This window comes from Cervus canadensis, chromosome 15, assembly GCF_019320065.1.
Source record: "Cervus canadensis isolate Bull #8, Minnesota chromosome 15, ASM1932006v1, whole genome shotgun sequence".
NCBI classification, from domain to species: domain Eukaryota; kingdom Metazoa; phylum Chordata; class Mammalia; order Artiodactyla; family Cervidae; genus Cervus; species Cervus canadensis.
In genome coordinates, this window is record NC_057400.1 from 49907477 (window position 1) to 49928847 (window position 21371).

At 42.4% G+C, this 21371-nt stretch overlaps 1 protein-coding gene across 1 annotated transcript in view; it reads left to right on the top strand.

Annotated features, from left to right (window-relative positions):
* The window catches only part of MYO3B (myosin IIIB), a 476002-nt gene that overhangs the window by 61322 nt on the left and 393309 nt on the right, over positions 1-21371 (top strand). The window contains exons 4-6 of the mRNA XM_043487760.1: positions 9952-10135; positions 10861-10995; positions 21119-21223. Coding sequence (XP_043343695.1) covers positions 9952-10135; positions 10861-10995; positions 21119-21223 — 424 coding nt within the window. The remainder of the gene's footprint in view (positions 1-9951; positions 10136-10860; positions 10996-21118; positions 21224-21371) is intronic.

Consider the following 21371-nt stretch of genomic DNA (forward strand, 5'->3'; position numbering starts at 1 on the left):
TCTTAATGACTCCAGTGCTAGCCCACATGAGACTTTGAGACTTAAAGAAATTAATTTATTTTTGTTGAAATATAGATTTATAATGTTGTGTTAGTTGCAGGCATACAGTGAAGTGATTCAGTTATACATATACACATATCTATTCTTTTTCAGATACTTTTCCCATAAAGGTTATTACAGAATATTGAGTATAGTTCCCTGTGCTATATAGTAGGTTTTTGGTGGTTATCTATTTTAAGTGTATAGTATGTATATATTAATCCCAAACTCCTGAATTTATCCCTCCCTCCTTTTTGCCTTTGGTAACCATAAATTTTTTTTCTGTGTCTGTGGGTCTGTTTCTATTTTGTATGTAAGTTTTTCTGCATCATTTTTTTAGATTCCACATATAAGTGATATCATATGATATTTGTTTTTCTCTGTCTGGCTTATTTCACTTATCATGATTATCTCTAGGTGCATCCATGCTGCAAATGGCATTATTTCATTTTTTATGGCTGAGTAATATTCCATTGTATAAATATGCCACATTTTCTTTATTCATTCATCTGTCAATGGATATTTAGGTTGCTTCCATATCTTGGCTATTGTAAATAGTACTGTAATGAATATGGAGTGCCTGTATCTTTTCAAATTATGGTTTTTCTCTGTCCAGGAGTGGGGTTACTGGATCATATGGTAATTCTACTTTTTTATTTTTTTAGGGAACCTGCATACTGTTTTCCATAACAGCTACAACAGTTTTTCAATTCCACCAATAGTGTAGGAGAGTTTCTTTTTCTTCACCCACTCTCCAGCATTCCTTAATTGTAGACTTTTTGATGATGGCCATTCTGACCAGTGTGAGGTGATACCTCATTGTAGTTTTGCTTTGCATTTCTCTAATAATTAGTTGTGTTGAGAATCTTGTCATGTACCTTTTCGCCATCTGTATGTCTTCTTTGGAGAAATGTCTATTTAGATCTTCTGCCCATGTTTGATTGGGTTATTTGGTTTTTTTTTTTAATTGAGTTGCATGGGCTGTTTGTATATTTTGGAGGTTAATCCCTTGTCAATTGCATCATTTGCAAATATTTTCCCCCACTCTGTAGGCTGTCTTTTCATTTTGTTTATGATTTCCTTTGCTGTGCAAAAGTTTTTAAAGTTTAATTAGGCCCCAATTATTGATTTTTGTTTTCATTTCCATTATTCTAGGAGATGGAGCCAAAAGAATATTGTGATTTATGTCAAATAGTGTTTTACCTATGTTCTTCTCTAGGACTTTTATAATATCTGGTCTAACATGTAGGTCTTTAACCCGTTTTGAGTTTACTTTTTGTATGTGGTGTTAGTGGGTTGCTATTTCTTTACTGAGGGGATCTTCCTGACCCAGGGATCGAACCAGCATCTCTTATGTCTCCTGCAGTGGCAGGAGGATTCTCTACCACTAAGCACCAAGTGGGAAGCCCCTGTGGTGTTAGAGAATGTTCTAATTTCATTCTTTTACATGTAGCTGTCCAGAGACATTTTTATAGAATATCATCCACTGTGAGGAAGTGGTTCAGGGAGAGGTGGGATTGACCAGGTGTATGAATATCAGAATATATGCCGACGTACATTAGTTACACAGAAGTTTTAAAACTTTTTATAATCTCCAAAATAGGGAATTGAAAAACGTACAAATGTAAACAGAACATGATTATGAACCTTCATGTACGTAGCTTCACTAATAATCTCCCATGGTCAATCTGTGTCATGTATGCCCTGCATTTTTTCCACTCATATTTTTCCAGACAACATATTGTTGTACCTGTAAATATTTCAGGATGTATTGATAAAAGATAAGGACTAAAAATACAGCCACAAATATAGTATTCACAGCTAAAATAATTAGCAATATTTCTTTAATATCATCAAATAACTAGTCTGTGTCCTAATAATCTCATAACTGTTATTTTTTTTAAGTTTGTTTTTGTGAATCCAGTTTATTTTATATTTGGTATGTATCATAAGTCATAAGCACCTTTTAATCCTGAGGTTTTCCCTTTCAATTTTTAAATTTTTATTTACAGTTCATTTTTTGAAGAGTTAGGTCATTTGTCTTACAGCATTTCTTACTGAGAGTCTGGATTTTGCTTATTGTACACCCATGGTGTTGTCTAGCATGTTGCCCTGACCTGTGTTATTCCTGTAAATTGGTAATCTAGAAGTTTGATCAGATTCAGCTTTAATTTTTTTGGCAACACTCTTTCTTAGGGTGTTCTTCCATCAGGTTGCCTGACTTTCCTTTGTGATTGCTAAGAATGTGTGGAATTTAAATTTCTATGGTGTAATGTTTGACACAACCTAAGCATGAGTTTGAGTAAACTCTGGGAGTTTGTGATGGACAGGGAGGCCTGGCATGCTGTGATTCACAGGGTCGCAAAGAGTCGGACACGACTGAGCAACTGAACTGAACTGAACTGAAGCTTGGAATACATTGGCTTATTTTTTAAAGTGTGTCCTCTGCTGATAATTGTAACCAGAACTCCTCAGGAAGTCTTTAGACATTCAATCCTGCTAAGATAAAGCAGCAGATGTGCTATGAGTTTACAGCCACATGGGAACTCCTCACTGCAGTACGACGTGTAACCTGGGCGAGGGGCCCCTCTCTTGTGGTAGAAGGTTCTGGAGCTGAGCTGTTCTCTGGTGGATCAAGACCTTCCCCTGCTCTTAGTTGCAAACAGCGGTCATGTTCAGTCCATCTGTCTTATCAACAGGAAGAATATTATTGACAGCCTACTTTCCCAACTGCTGCAAAGAGGCACGGCCTATGACTCTAGGAGATTGCCTTCTAAAAACAAAACAAAACAAAGACTATTGTTCTTAACTTCTAAGGGATTCTGTTACCACAAAGATAAAGTCTCTTTTTTCTTTCTATTGAAGTATGGTTGGTTTACAATGTTGTCTTGGTTTCTGGAATACAGCAAAGTGACTTAGTTATATATACATGTAAATATTTATGTGTGTTCTTTTTCAGAGTTTTTTCATTATAGGTTATTACAAGATACTGAATATAGTTCCCTGTGAGATATAGTAGGACCTTGTTGTTTAAAGTGAAGTCGCTCAGTCGTGTCCGACTCTTTGCGACTCCATGGACTGTTGCCAATCAGGCTCCTCAGGCAACAGTCCATGGAGTTTTTCAGGCAAGAGTACTGGAGTGGGTGGCCATTTCCTTCTCCAGGGGATCTTGCCAACCCAGGGATCGAACCTGGGTCTCCTGCATTGCAGGCAGACACTTTACCATCTGAACCACAGGGAAGCCCCATTGTTTAAAGTCTCTTATTAAATATCTGTCTGCTTTTCTATCTATCTATCTGGTGGCTTAAGTAATGAGAAGTTGGATATATCCTAGATATTTTGTTAATTGTGATGCGTGGACAAAGGTAGGGAAACATTCCTTTAATACCTATGTTACCCTTATATACTGGATGGAGATTTCTTCCGTAAGTGATGTCTTCTTTGCCTTGCTGATAGCTTTTCCCCATAGTGAAAGGGTTTGGATGCCACAGGAGGAGAAGAGACAGCAGAATCTTGCTCTGAGAGAGTAGTGAGTTTGATCAGAAATCTGTTTGTGGTATTGACTTCCGTAGTATTACTACATAAAACATCAAAGGGTATTCATCAAGCCTTCACTCTAGAACAGCCACACTACAGACATGTCCAGGCCCATAAGAAATATGAATTGGGGTGTAAACTGCATGAGCCCGTCTCATGCTGATAAATGCCATCACTCACACCTTCCCAGATAGATTTGTCCTATTTGTTTTGCATTGAGAGCAACCCATGTAACTTGATATTTCAAGTCTCCTGAGTGAAGTGAAAGTCTCTCAGTCATGTCCAACTCTTTGCAACCCCATGGCCTACACAGTCCATGGAATTGTCCAGGCCAGAATACTGGAGTGCATAGGTGTTCCCTTCTCCAGGGGATCTTCCCAACCTAGGGGTCAAACCCAGGTCTTCAGCATTTCAGGTAGATTCTTTACCAGCTGAGCCACAAGGGAAGCCCAAGAATACTGGAGTGTGTAGCCTATCCCTTCTCCAGGGGATCTTCCTGACCCGGGAATTGAACTGGGGTTTCCTACATTGCAGGCAGATTCTTTACCAGCTGAGCTCTCAGGGAAGCCAAATCTCCTGAGGTCATTCTTTAATTCTGTGTTTAAATAAATGATGGAGACCTCATGTGGGAGACGCAGGAAACTGCAGTCCCACGTTCATCCCTCTTACTCCAAACTGCTCCTGACCCTTCTTTGGTTACTCCTGGCTAATTACATGAGGCCCTGGGCACAGACATAGGCAGAAGCACCGTCTACCCCTCAAGGTTAACATTCTGGCCAGGAGCAGGGCTGTCTGTAGGGCAGCCTCCCCGAGCAGATTATCACCACGTTTATGGGGCTGTAGAAGCAGCCACTGTTTGGGCTGGCTATTTAATCAATCATCAGAGAGTTTATAGAGTCGGGTATTGATTTTAAAGACAGCAGACTGGCAAGCCTATTAGTGTGTGCCTGTTCTGTTGCACCTTTATTTAACCCTGTCTGTGAATGAATGTCCAGATCAACATGATGGACGTGGCACTGGAACCTGGTGGGTCTGCCTCCCGCTCACCCATTACTGGTGTCGACTGTAGATGATTCCCTCTGGTGAGTTTTTCTTGTTTTGCAGAGTGCAGAGAGCACTGTCTATTAGGTCTGTGACGCGTTTGGCTTCCATGTGGGAAGCATCTCCCTCACAGAACTGTTCAGTATTTGGTGCAGTTGGTCAGAGAGCACCATTGCTAATCAGAGGATTCCCTTAATTCTATTATGTGGGTTTAGAAAAGCCTGGATTCCCATTCCTGTACTGCCCCTACACAGTCCTGTCACCAACCTGGACTTTAGTTTTGTATGTAGATTGAGAGTCTGTAAATTAGTGTGTGTGTGTGTGTGTGCACGCGAGCCCACACACGCACTTAGTCAGTCATGTCTGACTCTTTGCAACCCCATGGACTGTAGCCTGCCAGGATCCTCTGTCCATTGAATTTTCCAGGCAAGAAAACTGGAGTGAGTTGCCATGTCCTCTTCCAAGGGATCTCTCCAACCCAGGGATCGAACCCAGGTCTCCTGCATTGCAGGTAGATTCTTTACCAACTGAGCCAGCAGGGAAACCCATTAGTTAGCTAGGTAGGACTCCTATACCAAAGTACCACAGACTGGGTGGCTTAAATAACAGAAATTTATTTCTACAAAATTCTGGAGGCTAGTAGCCCAAACCAAGATGTCAGCAAAGTTGGTTCCTTCTGAGGGCTCTCTCGTGGCTTGAGGATGACCTTCGTCCCTCTGTTACAGAGTCTTTCTTCTGTGTGTCTGTGCCCTCATTTCTTTTTTAAAGGACACTGGTCATATGGATTAACTTCCTCCCACCCCTCCGCCCCATAACCTCATTTTACCTTAATTACCTCTTTAAAGGCTCTATCTCCAAATACATTCTGAGGTACTGGGGATTGGAACTTCACCATATATGAACTGGGGCAGGCTTTCCTGGTGGCTCAGACAGTAAATAATCCATCTGCAATGCAGGAGACCCAGGTTCGATCCCTGGGTCAGGAAGATCCTCTGAGAAGGAAATGGCAACTCACATCAGTATTCTTGCCTGGGAAATTCCATGGACAGAGGAGCCTGGTGGACTACAGTCCATGTGGTTGCAAAGAGTCAGACACGACTGAGACGAACACATACACCCATACAGTCATATGAATTGGGGTGAAGGGAAGTTGCAATTTAACCATAGCAGGGGATGAGATGGTGATGGTGGAGGCTACTTAATCAGTGATTTTCTAATAGTGCTCAGAGAAGATCCCAGAGTCTAGGGTGACAGACTCTTCTGGTTTGCCTAGTTCTGAGGTTTCCAGGCTACAGGACTCGCAGTGCTGAACCCAGCAGCTGCGAGCAGACCAGGGGGTTGGTGCTCCCTCTGGTCCCCCATGGGAGGCACAGTGGAGACACCTGCTTCCCCAGCCTCCCTCAGCCAGAAGGACACTGCTTCTCTCAGCTTATCCATCAGCATGCTAAGTAAGATTTAACTTAACAAAAGGGTTTCATGGCCCCAAGTCATCAGGAAACCACTTGATTCGAGGGCCTCCAGGGTCCCCTCCCACTGCCACGGGCTCTATGATTTCGCTTCACTTGCATACACCGAATTCTTGCCATTTGTTGGAAATGGATAACTGATTGGAGCCGAGCAAATTTGGTTCTCATTTGGTTTGTGGCTGAGGGTAAAATAAAACAGAACAAGAAACTGTCCTGCCAATGCTGAGGCAGAACATGGTGCTGAGCCTTTGTGACAGCAGCTGTCGCTGGTCGAGCACTCGTTCCCTTCGTTCTGTCTTCCTCCTCTTAGGCTCATAGCCACAATGTGAAGTGGGTGGCAGAAGCAGCCCCACCATGCCAGTGAGGAAACTGAGGCCCAGAGAGATGCGCTACTAGGCAAATCTTGGGGCTAGGCAGGGCAGGGCCTGGATCACGCAGACATTTTGGTTCAACACCTCTGTGTCAGTGGCGCTGAGCCCAGATGCAAGTGGAGAAACAGGGCCTGTCCTGGTGTGTATAAAGTAATTCTACCCACGCCGATGCGCCAGATTCTTCTCTCCAGGAAGCACATCTCAGTACCCTCCCCATCCCCACTTGTCTGGCTTTAATCGACATCCCCAGTTTCACTGCCTTTCGCTTTTGTAGAAGCTGAGCTGAAGAGCCGTTCCCAAGGTGTTCAGAGGTTTTGAGGATCTTGCAGTAAAGGACACTGAATTACATAGAGACAAAACTGCTCACTTGCTAATTGTTTTTCTTGTCTTCTGATGAGATTAAGGGAAAAGTTTGTGCTAGTCTTTAACTCTACCCCATCACTCCATGATCTCCTTCTTTTCCCCGAAAGAACAGGGGCAGCAGTCTCTGGCTGTACTTGAACAACTGTTGTTTTTAGTATAATCATCTTTTCATAGTTAATTTTGATACATGGCAAATGATTTAGGGTAGGGATATGAAGTGCCTTTAAAAGATATATGTAGAACTTCCCGGTGATTAAGTCTCCAGACTTCCATTGCCGGGGGTGTGGGTTTGATCCCTGGTCGAGGAACTAAGATCCTACATGCCGTGTTGTTATTGTCGTTCAGCCCCTCAGTCATGTCCAACTCTTTGTGACACCATGGACTGCAGCACACCAGGCTTCCCTGGAGCTTGCACAAACTCATGTCCATTGAATTGGTGATGCCATCCAAGCGTCTCATCCTCTGTCGTCCCCTTCTCCTCCTGCCCTCAATCTTTCCCAGCATCAGGGTCTTTTCCAATGAGTCAGCTCTTCGCATCAGGTGGCCAAAGTATTGGAGCTTCAGCATCAGTCCTTCCAATGAACACCCAGGACTGATCTCCTTTAGGATGGACTGGTTGGATCTCCTTGCAGTCCAAGGGACTCTCAAGAGTCTTCTCCAACACCACAGTTCAAAAGCATCAATTCTTTGGTGCTCAGCCTTCTTTATGGTCCAACTCTCACATCCGTACATGACTACTGGAAAAACCATAGCTTTGACTGCATAGATCTTTGTTGGCAAAGTGATGTCTCTGCTTTCTAGCATACTGTCTAGCTTTGTCACAGCTTTTCTTCCAAGGAGCAATCATCTTTTAATTTCATGGCTGCAGTCACTGCCCACAATGATTTTGGAGACCAGGAAATAAATATCTGTCACTGTTTCCTTTGTTTCCCCATCTATTTGCCATGAAGTGATGGGACCAGATGCCATGATCTTAGTTTTTTGAATGTTGAGCTTTAAGCCAACTTTTTCACTCTCCTCTTTCACTTTCATCAAGAGGCTCTCAGTTTCTCTTCATTCTCTGCCATTAGGGTGGTATCATCTGTATATCTGTGGTTGTTGATATTTCTCCCAGCAGTCTGTGGGCAACAAAAAAAAATAAAAGCCATAAGACATTTATTTATGTAAAAAAGCAAGTAATTTAAATTAGTAGCTAATAGCACAGGTAGCATACATATATTGCAAGAATTGTGAAACATGTGCTGAGAAAGGTGGATTTTAGGAAACACTGGCCAAGGGGAAAGGTTAGAGTCTGTTATAATCTTGAAACCAGAAGATGAAAATCAGGAGTTGTTTGACCACCTGACCTTTTAGAGTCATTGTCTCAGCCCAGGGTGAGCCTGGCCTGGGCTCTCAAGGTGCTGGTTGGAGACCCCTTCAGAGCATGAAATGCCTGCCAGGTGGACTCTGGAAAGACAGATTCCCTCCCAGTATCAATACCACAGATACTGGGATTTTGTTTGGTTTTGGTAATGGTTTTCAATATCTTTGAAATGCCCTTATCAGATAGGGTAATGATAAAAAGTGGATTTTTGTTCCAAGTCAAAAGGCTGTTTCTTGAGTGAATGCAGTCTGGAAGATAATGAGAAGTGGAATTTGGATTGCCCAGCCTGAGGCAGAAGGCTCACTCCAGGTGGACACCTGGGGACTGGATGCTGTGGTTCCTGTTGGAGTCTAATGGCCCATCTCCTGAGGTTAGAAGCAGCCTGGGGTTGAGACCCCTTTTCCAGCCTTGGAGTAACTATACTTGAAGGGGCTTTTTCATGGGACCAGTCTAGGGTGACTTTGTTTGCCTGCCAAGCTTGCTGCTGGTACTTTAAAGTACTTGAACTTTACAGGGCCAAGTCCTTATTAGATAGAATACTGCTAAGGTGGGGTGAGCTTGCAGCTTCCGGTTAGCCGTTCAGTGTGATTCCCACAGTAGGCTGTTGCTATGTGGATGGGGTCTGGGCTTGGCTAATCCTTGCAGGATCTAAGACCTGGGTGATGATGGATACTGTGTGCTGACTGATGCTATCACCAGACCCAGTTTAGGTTCTCTTACCTGCTCACCCCAGAGCCAATCCACTGACGCTGGGGTGTGGTGAAAGAAAGTTCAATGTTTTCTGCAGGGCATCAAACAAGGAGAACAGACAGCCGACGCCCAAAAGACCTGAACTCCCTGATGGCTTTGGGGAAGGAGTTTTAAAGGCAGTGTGAGGGAGGGTGTGTGATCAACTTGTGCACAAGCATCTCGAATCAGTTGGCATCAAGGTGAAGTTGCAAGCACCCTCAGCTTTCTGGTTTCAACCAGTCTAGAATCTCTGTTCTTGTGGTCAGCAGTTTTCATCTGGTTGAGGTCTTCTTCCTGTAGAAGCAATTCAGAAATGTGTGTCAGGCTTTTATCCATATCTTTCAGCGATCTGGGAGTTTAGTGTTTCTGCTATGTGGCAGATTTATAGTCTAAGTTGTTACCAGATTCTTGGCCAGATAGCTATTCTTTGTTTCTACATCTTCACATTTCCTAATCATTAACTCTTGAGCCAGCCTTTCGAGACTCAAGGGAGTCCTGGAAGATTTAACATAAGCTTTCTGAAAGGACAGGGACATAGGGATTTGTACAGGCACCAGATCCTCTTTCCTAACAGCCCAGACTTTGCACATAGAGGCTGGATGCTAGTTTCTAGTGACCATTAGAGAGACCTGGTCAAGGTTACATAATCTGGCTGTAAAGATCTCAGACCTGAGACTTTCAGATTTTTTTCCTGGCATCAGCAGCCACTACTAGCAACCTAGAAAGGGATTGTCTGGTCATGACTGGACATCCTCTTTGGCCCTTTTACTCCCTCCTTCTGTGTGGATATAATCTCTCCTTTTAGAATTGTGTTTTGTAAGATGTTCCAGAGCCATGCTACCCACCCTCTATCTTCTACCCCCATTTCTTAAAGAGGCTTCAAATCCCTTAAAAAAAAATCTACTTAAAGTACAAGGGGACAGTTAAAACAAGGACAGTACCACAAGGTTGCTGGTTAAGAAATAAAAATATTCTTGTTTCAAAAGCCCACTGACACTAATCCTGTGATCTGTTGCTCATAACAAGCTTTTCTTCCCACCAGGAGACATCTGTATGGATTGTTTCATTACAACGCCACGATGCTTGGACTTGAATCGCTTCCAGATCCCACAGATACTTGGGAAATTATAGAGACCATAGGTAAAGGCACCTATGGCAAGGTCTACAAGGTGACTAATAAGAAAGATGGGAGCCTGGCTGCAGTAAAAATTCTAGATCCAATCAGTGTAAGTAACCGCAATATAGGGTTTCATGCACACTGAATTTTCAACTTCCTTCTTGATTCTGGGGGTGATTTTCTAGAGATAGTGAAACCTGGCATGATATCTCAAAATGAGTTATGACTCCCTGGCCCATCTAAATGAAGGGACTTCATTTGGATTCAAAAGTTCCTTTGATTTTCTCTTTTGTCCATTTCAGTTTTAGTTTTAGTTTTGGTTTTAGTCCCCAGGGCTCTTCAACAGTTATTCTCTTGTAAAGAGTGATGTTTTGGGTTTACACAGAGTCTGGTCTCTCTGTAAGTTACAAAGTGGCCCAGACTTGTGGTGTTCAGTCATCTTAGCCTGGCATCCATAATTCAGAGCACTGGACACTCAGCTTACAATGCTGTCCACAAGCACAGTGAGGTTATAAGTGTTGTATCCTGGTTGGATCCCTTTGTGCTACTTCTCCTTAATTGATTTGAAAATTCAGACATTTTTAAATTTTAAAAAGATATTTATGATATTATTATTAAAGATATATAATGAAGACATTTTATTGATATAACAATTAGAAGGCTTTAGTTGGTATCTACATGTTCATTGTTAGGTGTTTTCAAGATATGGTAATGATGACATAAAAAATGCAGACTAAATATGCTTTATTAACAGGTTACCTGATCATGGTATCAGTCCTGTACCCTACCTCACACATTATATGGACCCAGCATTCATTTTTTTACCCTATATAGGATATGGATGAAGAGATTGAGGCAGAATACAACATTTTGCAGTTTCTCCCGAATCATCCCAATGTTGTAAAGTTTTACGGGATGTTTTACAAAGCGGATCACTGTGTGGGAGGACAGCTGTGGCTGGTCCTGGAGGTAAGAGACTCCCGTTGGGTGACCATCGATTCAGACAGCACACCAGGGGTGAGCAGACACGTTATTGCCTAAATAGTATAAGATGCACATTTGGGGGAAATGATCTCTCCTGCATATCACAGGTACCTTACCAGATATGGTATTCTCTATGTTCTTACAGGTAGGCTGTGTGCTGAAAATGTGCATGTTTCTCTGCTTCTGAGGTTTTAATAATCTTTTTTTCTAATACAATGAATACAAGAATACAGTTGGAAAAGGTTGTTTTCTACTCCAGGCTAGGAAAACTTCACAGAAAACATGTTCTAACTGATTGCAGCTCATTTTCAAAAGCTGTTAACCCAAGGTTTACTTGCTCGCCAAATTTGAATCAGCCCATTCATGGTCATTAATCCTCATCTCAGGTTGGATTTCCTGAAAATAAACTCTGACAGTTGTTTATGGAAGGTTATTGGAGAGTTCCTCTTCTTGGGGCTAGACCTGGACAGAAGGTGGGATTGGAGAAGGGAGACAGGAAACATCAGTGTAGTTGTAATAGAGGCCTCAGCCCATCCTCAGGGAGAAGACCTGGGATGCTCTTGTAGGGTCATCCTGTATTTTATCTTTGCATCAGCCAATCACTGGGTGCATGCCACCCTGGGTGGGCATGTGGCCTTGGGGGAGGAAGTTCCCTGTAGCTAGGCACAATTCCTGGTGAGAGATGCCTCTGAGACTTGGGAGCAGGGAGCAGCTGATATTCCTGGCAACATATGCTTTGAAGAGACAGTCTGAAGACAGCATCACTGTATCCACTATAGTCTTGCCTTCTTTCTACCTTGTTAATGGAATTGAATGTGTGTAACTGGGTGCAAAAGAGTCCATTCCCCACAAATACAATTCCTCCATGGGACTAACATGGCAACAATGCAGTGACAGCATGTGAAATTAGTATATTAGGGCAGGTCTGTTGTATTGCCTCATGCTCACGAGGCCCACCCTCATCTGTCCTAGACTCCACCCCTCTGAACCAGCCTCTGTTCCTGAGGTCACACATGTGATCCATGAGCATGGGGACATGTGTGTAAGTTTTAAGAGAGAAGCAACAAAGGGGAGGTCAGTCCTGGATTTACTGTCTGGGGTCTTTTGTAGAAAACCTCCCGTCTGGCTCTGGGAGGGCCTGGTCATGAGACAATATATATTGGATGCCAGAGCAACCATGTATGAGAAATTCATTTGTTATATTCAGATGGGATAATCCGTAAGGAACATTTCTGTCATATTAATTGTGCTCTTCAGAATAAAGATGTAAGGGATTTTGGTTTTTAGAAATCATCTTTGTCTGTTTAGTTGGCAGGTTACATCACATAGCATGTTCTCATAGTATCATCTTTTGGATTTTATTATCCCCCACTCCTTCCCTGGGGATATTACAGATTTTATCCTGCATACAAAGCTCTAGAATATTATTAACATTAATTTTTTCTCTCTCTCTTTTTTTTTTATTAGTTGGAGGCTAATTACTTCACAACATTTCAGTGGGTTTTGTCATACATTGATATGAATCAGCCATAGAGTTACACGTATTCCCCAACCCGATCCCACCTCCCACCTCCCTCTCCACCCGATTCCTCTGGGTCTTCCCAGTGCACCAGGCCCGAGCACTTGTCTCATGCATCCCACCTGGGGTAATTTTTAAATGCTTATTATCATGCAATATGGAAAGTAATATTTCTAGGGTCTCTGAAATAATAATTTCTAGGGTCTCTAGGGTTATATTCTTCTTAAACTCTGTAAGACCTCAGTGTTTTAAACCTGATTATCACTTAATAATATAAGTACAGTGACCAAGAAGTCTTAGTTTCTTTTTATTTTACCCTGACTTAAAAAGACTCTGTGTTCAGATATAGAAAACTGGACCTCCCAGGGGTTTTCCAGAGCCTGAAAAGGGACTGTCCCTCCCTCCATTTGACCAGGTGGGTGGGTAGGCTGCTCAGACCTGCCATCACCAGGAGGACAAGTGCTCTTCCCCATGAGCAGTGACCGAATGTTAGCCCCTCAGGCACAGCCAAGGCAGCCGGAAAGGGCCGCACCTGGCCTTGAAAGATGAGAAGGAGCTCAGAACTATGAACTGAGCCTTGTGCAGATACTTCCCCGCAGATTGCCTCTTGCTTTTTCCGGGTGACTAAGTACAGATAATGAGGTTGCCCTGGCGCACTGAGTTATTCATGCCTCAGCGATACAGTATGCGGATATTATACCTTTTGCAGGTTGTGTTGGCCCACGTCAAAGCTGATGGCATGGGGAACCAGATAGCCTCAGTCTTTTCTGTCTAGGGATGGGCCGTCCATGCCAGGATCCTGGGTTAGCTGTGTCCGGTGCCTCCAGTATGCTTATAGACACAGATTCCTGGACTTCGAGAGCTAGCAGGGACCTCGGCCTTCAGGTCACTCTCCTAGCGTTCAGTTGAGGAATAGAGACCCAGAGAAGGAGTGGCATGCCTACCGTCCCATAACCAGTTATACGGCAGAGCCAGAGAAGGACTGCACTTCACTTTTCTCCCTTCTGTGTTGCTGCTGCCCATGATGCTGTCTGTCAGGCCCAGGGAATAGACTTTGGCTCTCTGGTTGAAATGGCAGCAGTTCCTGATTATACACACGCAAACACACTGCTGGAAGATAATGACTGTCCACACAGTACCTTGACCATGTTGTGCCGCCTATAGCTTTTTAATGAGTGCTTCAGGAAACTTGTACAATAAAATTATGATCTGTTTAATATTGCTCCCTTCATCCTGTATATTGAGGTTAAATTTATACTGCCTTTGCTCTTTACTTGCTGAATATGATAAAAGGAACCGTGAGAAGCTATTCCACAGAGCAATTCTTGAGGATAGAAAAATGTTGTTAATAACCCTTCTAAATCACCACAACTCTGAAAACAAAAGCAAATAAAAATGTCATTTCTGAAATTAATTACTAATTGTTACCAGAAAGCAAACCAAAGCTTTCTTCAGTGACAGACAACTACTATAGGAGAAAGATATGGAGACAAACATACATAATAATCTTTTGGATAATTTGTGAATAAGCTTTATCCTAGTTAATGTTAAATTCAGAAAATCTACAAGTTTTATTAACTCTCACCTAAATGAAATATAATTAGAAATTAGACCTTTAAGAAAAGCTCCATATTCAGACAAAATGCCTAGTATTTGCTAAGACATGAAATATATTTTTTTTCTGTTTTCCTTTGGTATAAAACTTTCCACTGGTAAATACTATAATTTCTGCTCAAATAATATGTTCAACTTAAAAGAAATAGTTGAGCGTTTAGAGTGCTAGTGACAATGTAAACTAAAAAAATATTCCTTATATTTTAAAACCAAATGAAAGAATTATTTTTAACCTGTTTTTCCTCCCTCTATGTGAAAGTTTAGTATCTAAGCCAAAGTGGGGGGAAATGATACCTCTGTTCAGATTTTGCATTTATTTATGTAAGGCCCTAGAAAAAGTCCAGTCTAAGCCCCACTATCATTGCAAGTTAACACCTTAAACCATTGATATTGTGGCATGAGTCAAGGTTATCATGTTAACAAGTCAGGGTCATAGTGGAACTCTGATGGTCTGACCATGTTTTGATTGGCCAGAGATGGTTAGAAAGCCCTGGAGCACAGAACACTGACTTCAATGAAAGTTTCTGGCTGGATTCTAGAATGAGAGTCATTGGAGTGCCTCGGGGTCAGAAGGAAAGTACAGAACATGTAGGAGTGGAGAAGGCAAGAACTTTGAAATGCAGCTGAGTTGCACCCTATATTCATGTGCTATCTTTGTTCAGCAAGAGGGCCTAAGAAGCTGAACTGTTGGAGTGATTCTGCCTACCCACCAGATCTACGATGTGCCCTGGAGAGAGGCTGAACCAGGAGGTGGGGTCTTGGGGCCCTCCTGCCTCTAGTAGTGTGAGCATCTTCCTCCCAGCCCACCCGGACTGGAACTCCACAGTTTCAAGTGACATTGTTTTCATTCTTCTAGGGGCAAGACAGTGACTTTACTTAGTATCAGTAAAATGAACACAATGTCTCCCAATGGTGTGGAGGAAAACTATGTTGCTTGGCCTTCCTGAGAGGTGGACATTGTCTAACATGGTGCTCCCTAAGGCATCTTCAAGAGTAATTTTGATAATCCTTGCCTTTTGCTTTATGCCCTCTGTAGAACCTAACACCCTTGAAAGATCAAGTCCAGTGAACAAAAGAGCATTGAAAAGAAATTCCTCCTAATTCTGTCCTCTTAGGGCAAATTGACATGCCAGTACAGGATCTACTTGAAGGTTAGAGTTTCAACTAGAATAAAGGTCTGGTGACGGTGTTGCATGGGTCATTCTTTAATAATGTGGAGGAAAGTTGATGGCTTATGGAGCAAGGAACATTTTATTGCTTGAAATTACGACCATCTTAGCAAATGCACATACTGTGATTGAATCAATATTCAACGATGTTTTGGAAAATAGATGTGGAATGTAAATGATTTTTCTGTTTTTCTTGGTTTGGAGCGAAATGCTCATTAAATTCAAGATGCATCCAGCTGCCACATTTCCTGAATGCTGAGGGCGTAGGGAGGAATGCAGGGATGCAGACCTACCTCTGTATTTGAGTCTGATGGCTGGCAGCTTGGGCGGGAATAAAAGGCTGCAGGTGCCAACCCTCAGGGGTGGGTGGGGTAGGAAGCTTGGCTGCCTCCTTACAGCTTTAAGAGGATTATATTATTTGATGCATGTAAATATAGTTCCCTTGTCATGCTTTTAAAGTGTTCAGTCCATTTCACTGAATATTTACTCTGATTAGACAATTGTCAATGTGTACCCGCTTTCCTTTTTTATATCCAAGTCCCCTAAGTCCTTTCCCTGTAACCCACAGGCTGCCCTTTAAAACCTTGCTAGTGGGCTTATCAACTTCGCAGTACTGCTTCCTCTAAAGGTACCCTGAGCCGTTTAATTATATGTTTCTTTGAACCACAAGAAATCAGACAGCTCTTAAACTCTGACATTTAGTGAACAAAAGGCACCAACTGAGTCAGATTCTATTGTTGTTCTTAAATCCACAGCTGAGTTTTGATCCTGCTGACAAAATGGCTGCTTTTAATCCATCCGTAGGTTCTAGAGCTATGAAGAAAGTTTGTGAGTTGGCTACCCATCTAAAATGCCACTAAATAGGCTCTTGTTGCAGAAATGGCCAGATTGAAAGTAGGGCAGGAGAGAGACTAAAATGAGATTTCAGGGGAAAATTCCAGGCTTGAGTTAGCTTGGATCACCACCCAGTATTTAATTTAAATGTTCTCTGGGTAGAATTTTAATAGTGCACTTGCAATTCAATAAAGCGTGCCTCCCTGAGATGGAAGCCAGGCTGAGAAGTGGTTCTGATGAAGGTGTTGCGGTGCTTTGCCTGTCAATTACTGCTTTGGCTTTAGAGGATCAAAGAACTTTACTGATATTCTCACAAGACCCCTAGACTCTGTCTCTTCCTAACTTTCTCTATCCAGCTGGTCAAAAATTCCTGTCGATGCTATCTCATAAAAGCACCACCCCCCAACACCCACTCTGTATCTGTCTCTGATTCTTTGTCCTCAGGACTCTTGACTTATTGACCTTGCTTCTCTTGATTGCTTCATCTTCTGACATGTGTCCAGCTCCCTGTGTTTTCTTGTTCCGCCCACCCTCCAATCTGCTACCAAGGTCTTCTTTCTAGAAATCTGAACAGACCTTCTGTCTAAAACCTGTTGCTAGCTTACCACTCCTATCCAATGGTATATTATGGTGCCATAATACATGTGCATAATGTCCACACACTTTGGCGGGGCACACCTGCATCCCCTGTCCCCCTTTCTACTTCCCCATCTCTCTGTGTAGATTCCATCCCTTTGTCCCAACAGTGGCAGAGTATGTAGAATTCAGACCCACAGGCAGAGACACACACACGCAAATAGAAACACTCCCACCCACCTCATTCTTTTGTGCTCCCTTCCTTGCACATGGTGTCCCTTTTCCAAGGACGCTTTTCTTCTTGTTCACCTGCCATATGCTCCTTTGTCCTTCAGATTCATTGTATGTGTTACATCCTCTGGGAAGAATTCCAGACTGTTCCCTCTCCACCCTGGCAGGGCAGAAGTCATCCTTTCCTCTTCAGCGCCACCACACCCCTGGGCATACTCCACTTCCACCTGCCACTCTTATTACTCACATGTCCATTCCTGATGGTGAGCTCTTTGAGGTGCAGGGACAGTGTTCGTGATTGAGTAATGGGTAACTAACTGGACAGTCACAAACTGCTGAGAAACAAGAGGTCACTTTCTTTTCAATAGCTAAACCTAACATTTTTCTTGACCCCCCCAGCCTGCCTAGAGGAAACAGTTGATTTGAACTCATCCTATTAAACTTAGTCAGCTGAGTACTTCTTTGGAGAGGGACAAGTTTGGGGAGTTTGTTTCCCGTTTTCACAATCCAGCTCAAAGCTTAGTCACTTGGATAAGGACTTAGTTTTAAAATGGTTTTCTTTTTCCCTCTTCCTGTCCTTCTCTGGGGCGACATTTGGATCTGAATATAGCAGATGCTCATGTAAACCTATGGCAATGAGACCACACTCCAACTGTGTGATGACCCTGAGTCCTCCTACTGTCTGCCTTTGGTATCTACCTGAGTCTTAGGTCCCTGATGCTCCTTATCGTGGGGTCTTCACTGTGTCTCCTTTTCATTCAGACTCTAGCCTTGTCCTTGTTGCCAGTGCAGCATCAAGTTCTAAACCTCTTGCAAGTCATGAGCAGGCTGTTGTTATTGTTCAGTCCCTAAGTCGTGTCTGACTGTTTGCAAACCCCATGAACTGCAGCACGCCAGGCTTCCCTGTCCTTCACTGTCTCTTGGAATTTGTTCAAACTCATGTCCATTGAGTCAGTGATGCTATCCAACCATCTCATCCTCTGTCATTCCCTTCTCCTCTTGCCCTCAATCTTTCCCAGCATCAGGATCTTTTGCAGTGAGTAGGCTCTTCACGTCAGGTGGCCAAAGTATTGGAGTTTCAGCATCAGTCCTCCCGATGAATATTCAGGGTTGATTTTCTTTAGGATAGACTGGTTTGATCTCCTTGCTGTCCAAGGGACTCTCAAGAGTCTTCTCCAACACCACAGTTCAAAGGCATCGATTCTTTGGTGCTCAGCCTTTTTTATTGTCCACCTCTCACATCCATACATGACTACTGGAAAAACCATAGCTTTGACTATACTGACCTTTGTTGGCAAAGTAATGTCTCTGCTTTTCAATGTGCTGTCTAGGTTTGTCATTGCTTTTCTTCCAAGGAACAAGGATCTTGTAATTTCATGGCTGCAGTCACCATCCACAGTGATTTTGGAGTCCAAGAAAATAAAGTCTGTCATGATTTCCATTGTTTCCCTACCTATTTGCCATGACATGATGGGACCAGATGCCATGATCTTAGTTTTTTGAATGTTGAGTTTTAAGCCAGCTTTTTCACTCTCCTCTTTCACCTTCATCAAGAAGCTCTTAAATTCCTCTTCGCTTTTGGCCATTAAAGTGGTATCATTTGCATATCTGAAGTTGTTGATATTTCTCCTGGCAATCTTAATTCCAGTTTGTGCTTCATCTAGCCTGACATTTGCATGATGTACTCTGCATAGAAGTTAAATAAGGAGGTGACAATATACAGCCTTGATGTACTCCTTTCTCAATTTGGAACCAGTCCGTTGCTCCATTTCTGGTTCTAACTGTTGCTTCTTGTCCTGCCTACAATCTTCTCAGGAGACAGGTCAGGTGTAGGGACAGTTAGAATCCCAGGTTGGGTGGATCTTGCACTCTACTGCCTCTCTACAGCACGGATACCCCTTTGTTGGCATGAGGCTCCTGTGAGGAGGTCTCCCTGCAGATTTCTGAATAAAAGAGGTTCATATGAAATGGTTTCATCATCATGATTCCTTTATACAACTCCCACTTCCAAGAGGGAGCATCCCCACCCTAATCTTATTTTCTCAAGCTCTCCAAGCTCTATGCCATCATCCTCGGAAGGACTTTTTTTTGTGGGTCCATAACATCCCTTCTGTCATGTTCTGCATTCTTATGTGATCATCATTTGACTCTTTGTTCCGTTTTTCTGTTTTTGTTCCCTTGAAATATAAAATCTAATTGGGGGAGTCCTGAGAAAATTATTTTATGTTTACTAAAAGCTTAGCTTTTAAGATTCTTCTATAAATCATGACACTGAAAATGCATTCACTGTTCAAGAGAGTATTAGATTGAACATTGAATGTTATGTGCCCTTCAGGGTCATGTAAGACATAGTTGAAATAAAAAGAATGTGGAATCCTTTAGAAGAAATTACACCGGTACTCAATATTATGGTCATGAGAGGTGTTGGTGTTGAGTTAACAAGTTACACCAAACATTGGTGGAGAGAGGATTCTGAGGATACTTATATAATCCCAGACCACTATAGCCTTCAGTGCATTTCACTGTTCTTGGCTCCCTCCTGAATCCTTTCTGAGAGATAGTGATTTATCATAGTTTTATTAAAGATTCCTGATTCTATACTGGGGCTTCCCAGGTGGTACTAGTGGTAAAGAAACTGCCTACCACTGCAGAAGATGCAGATGAGGTTTTGATCCCTGGGTTGGGAAGATCACATAGAGGAGGGCATGGCAACTGACTCTAGTGTTCTTGCCTTCAGAATCCCATGGACAGAGGAGCCTGGTGGGCCGCAGTCCATGTAAAGAGTCAGAAGCAACTCAGCCCCCACAAACAATTCTATATTGGATTTTTAGTTGAATAGTGTTGTTTGTGACCAACTTACATGGTAAAAACATAGGCAGATTCAGTTTCAGCTTATCTTGATTCTTAATGTGTGGGCAAGGTATCTGCCATATGTAGCAAGGAGAGATACATTCATTAAACAAAAACATCTCCTCACCATTTATTAAAACCTTGCAAATGTTTGTAATTAGAGTCGAATAGATCTTAATGTACTATTCCCTTGATAAAAGAGTGTCTTCTTTTAGGAAAGGTGCTAATCTGTGCTCCCTCAGATTTCCTTGCTTACAGAAAGCCAGCTGACTCAAGCAGCCACAACCAGGGACCCCCACTGTTCACTAGTTAACTCTTTCTCAAATCACACACAGTGCCAGGAGGAAACCTAGGTCTCTAAATCAGGGTCTTGACTTTATATGGACACGGATGGCTCTGTGGATCTGACAAGAGCTGTGAATTTTCTCAGCAGGAAAGTGCAAGATGAATATACAACATGCTGCCTACAGTTTCAAGGTATATACAAGCCCTGCTCAAACCACTTTAGAACCCTTGATTTCAAATGGCTTGTAGCACACCCAAACCTCCACGTTGCCTTCCGCACTTAGTCAAAATTATCCTTGAAAACCCTTAAGTTGCTGTGAAAAAATAATATGCCTGGTTTATGTATCTAAAATCTCGGTATATTCCATAACAGAGAGCAAGTATGAAAGATATACTTTTACAGTGTTTTTAATTGCAGGGGAAAAAAAGAGCATGAAGTTGCTGAGCTTCTAAAGTTGAATATGAAAAGGTTAAATGAACATATGATGCAGCTCCATTCCATAAATCTGACATGCAGTGGCTACTCTAGAAAGAGCTACTGGTTGGGCGTCTGGTGTCTGCAGTACCAGCACTGGAGACAGGAAGATTTGAAATAAAATTTATCCCCTCCCAAGAATCAAGGGCATTCATCTTGACTCTGTCCTTTCTTCAAACTGCATTTTTTTTTAAAACAGACATGTAAAATTTCCAATAATAACTCACCATAATTGTTATATGCATTCTCTTTTTAATATCTAAATAATGTCTTGTGCTTTGCTATTTAACTTGAGAAAGAAGTCAACTTTTTTGGACTTGTATTTTCAATCATAAGTCATCACCTTGAATAAATATACACAAACACATACACACACAGAACTAGATTTGACTGTGCAATGGAAATTTGAAGTTTCATTGTTCCAACCTAGAGTTTTGTGATTTGCAAATTTACTACTTGAGGTCAGTAATTAGTGGGCTTTTCTTAATGTCTTTTTTCTTTTCTTTTTGTATGTATGCTCCTGCTGTCTCTCTCTCCTGGCACCTCCTCTTGCAGCTGTGTAATGGGGGCTCTGTCACTGAGCTCGTCAAAAGTCTACTTAGGTGCAACCAGCGGTTGGACGAAGCAGTGATCTCATACATCTTATACGGGGCCCTCTTGGTAAGGACGTCCTTCAAGGTGGGGTCAAGGGGGCAGTTTATCATTGGTTGGCTCCCCACAGCATATTAACAAGGGGAAATACTGCTCTATAATATGCAAGGTGTATTAATAGCAGGAAGGTGTAGCCTAATATGGACTTTGATTAGAT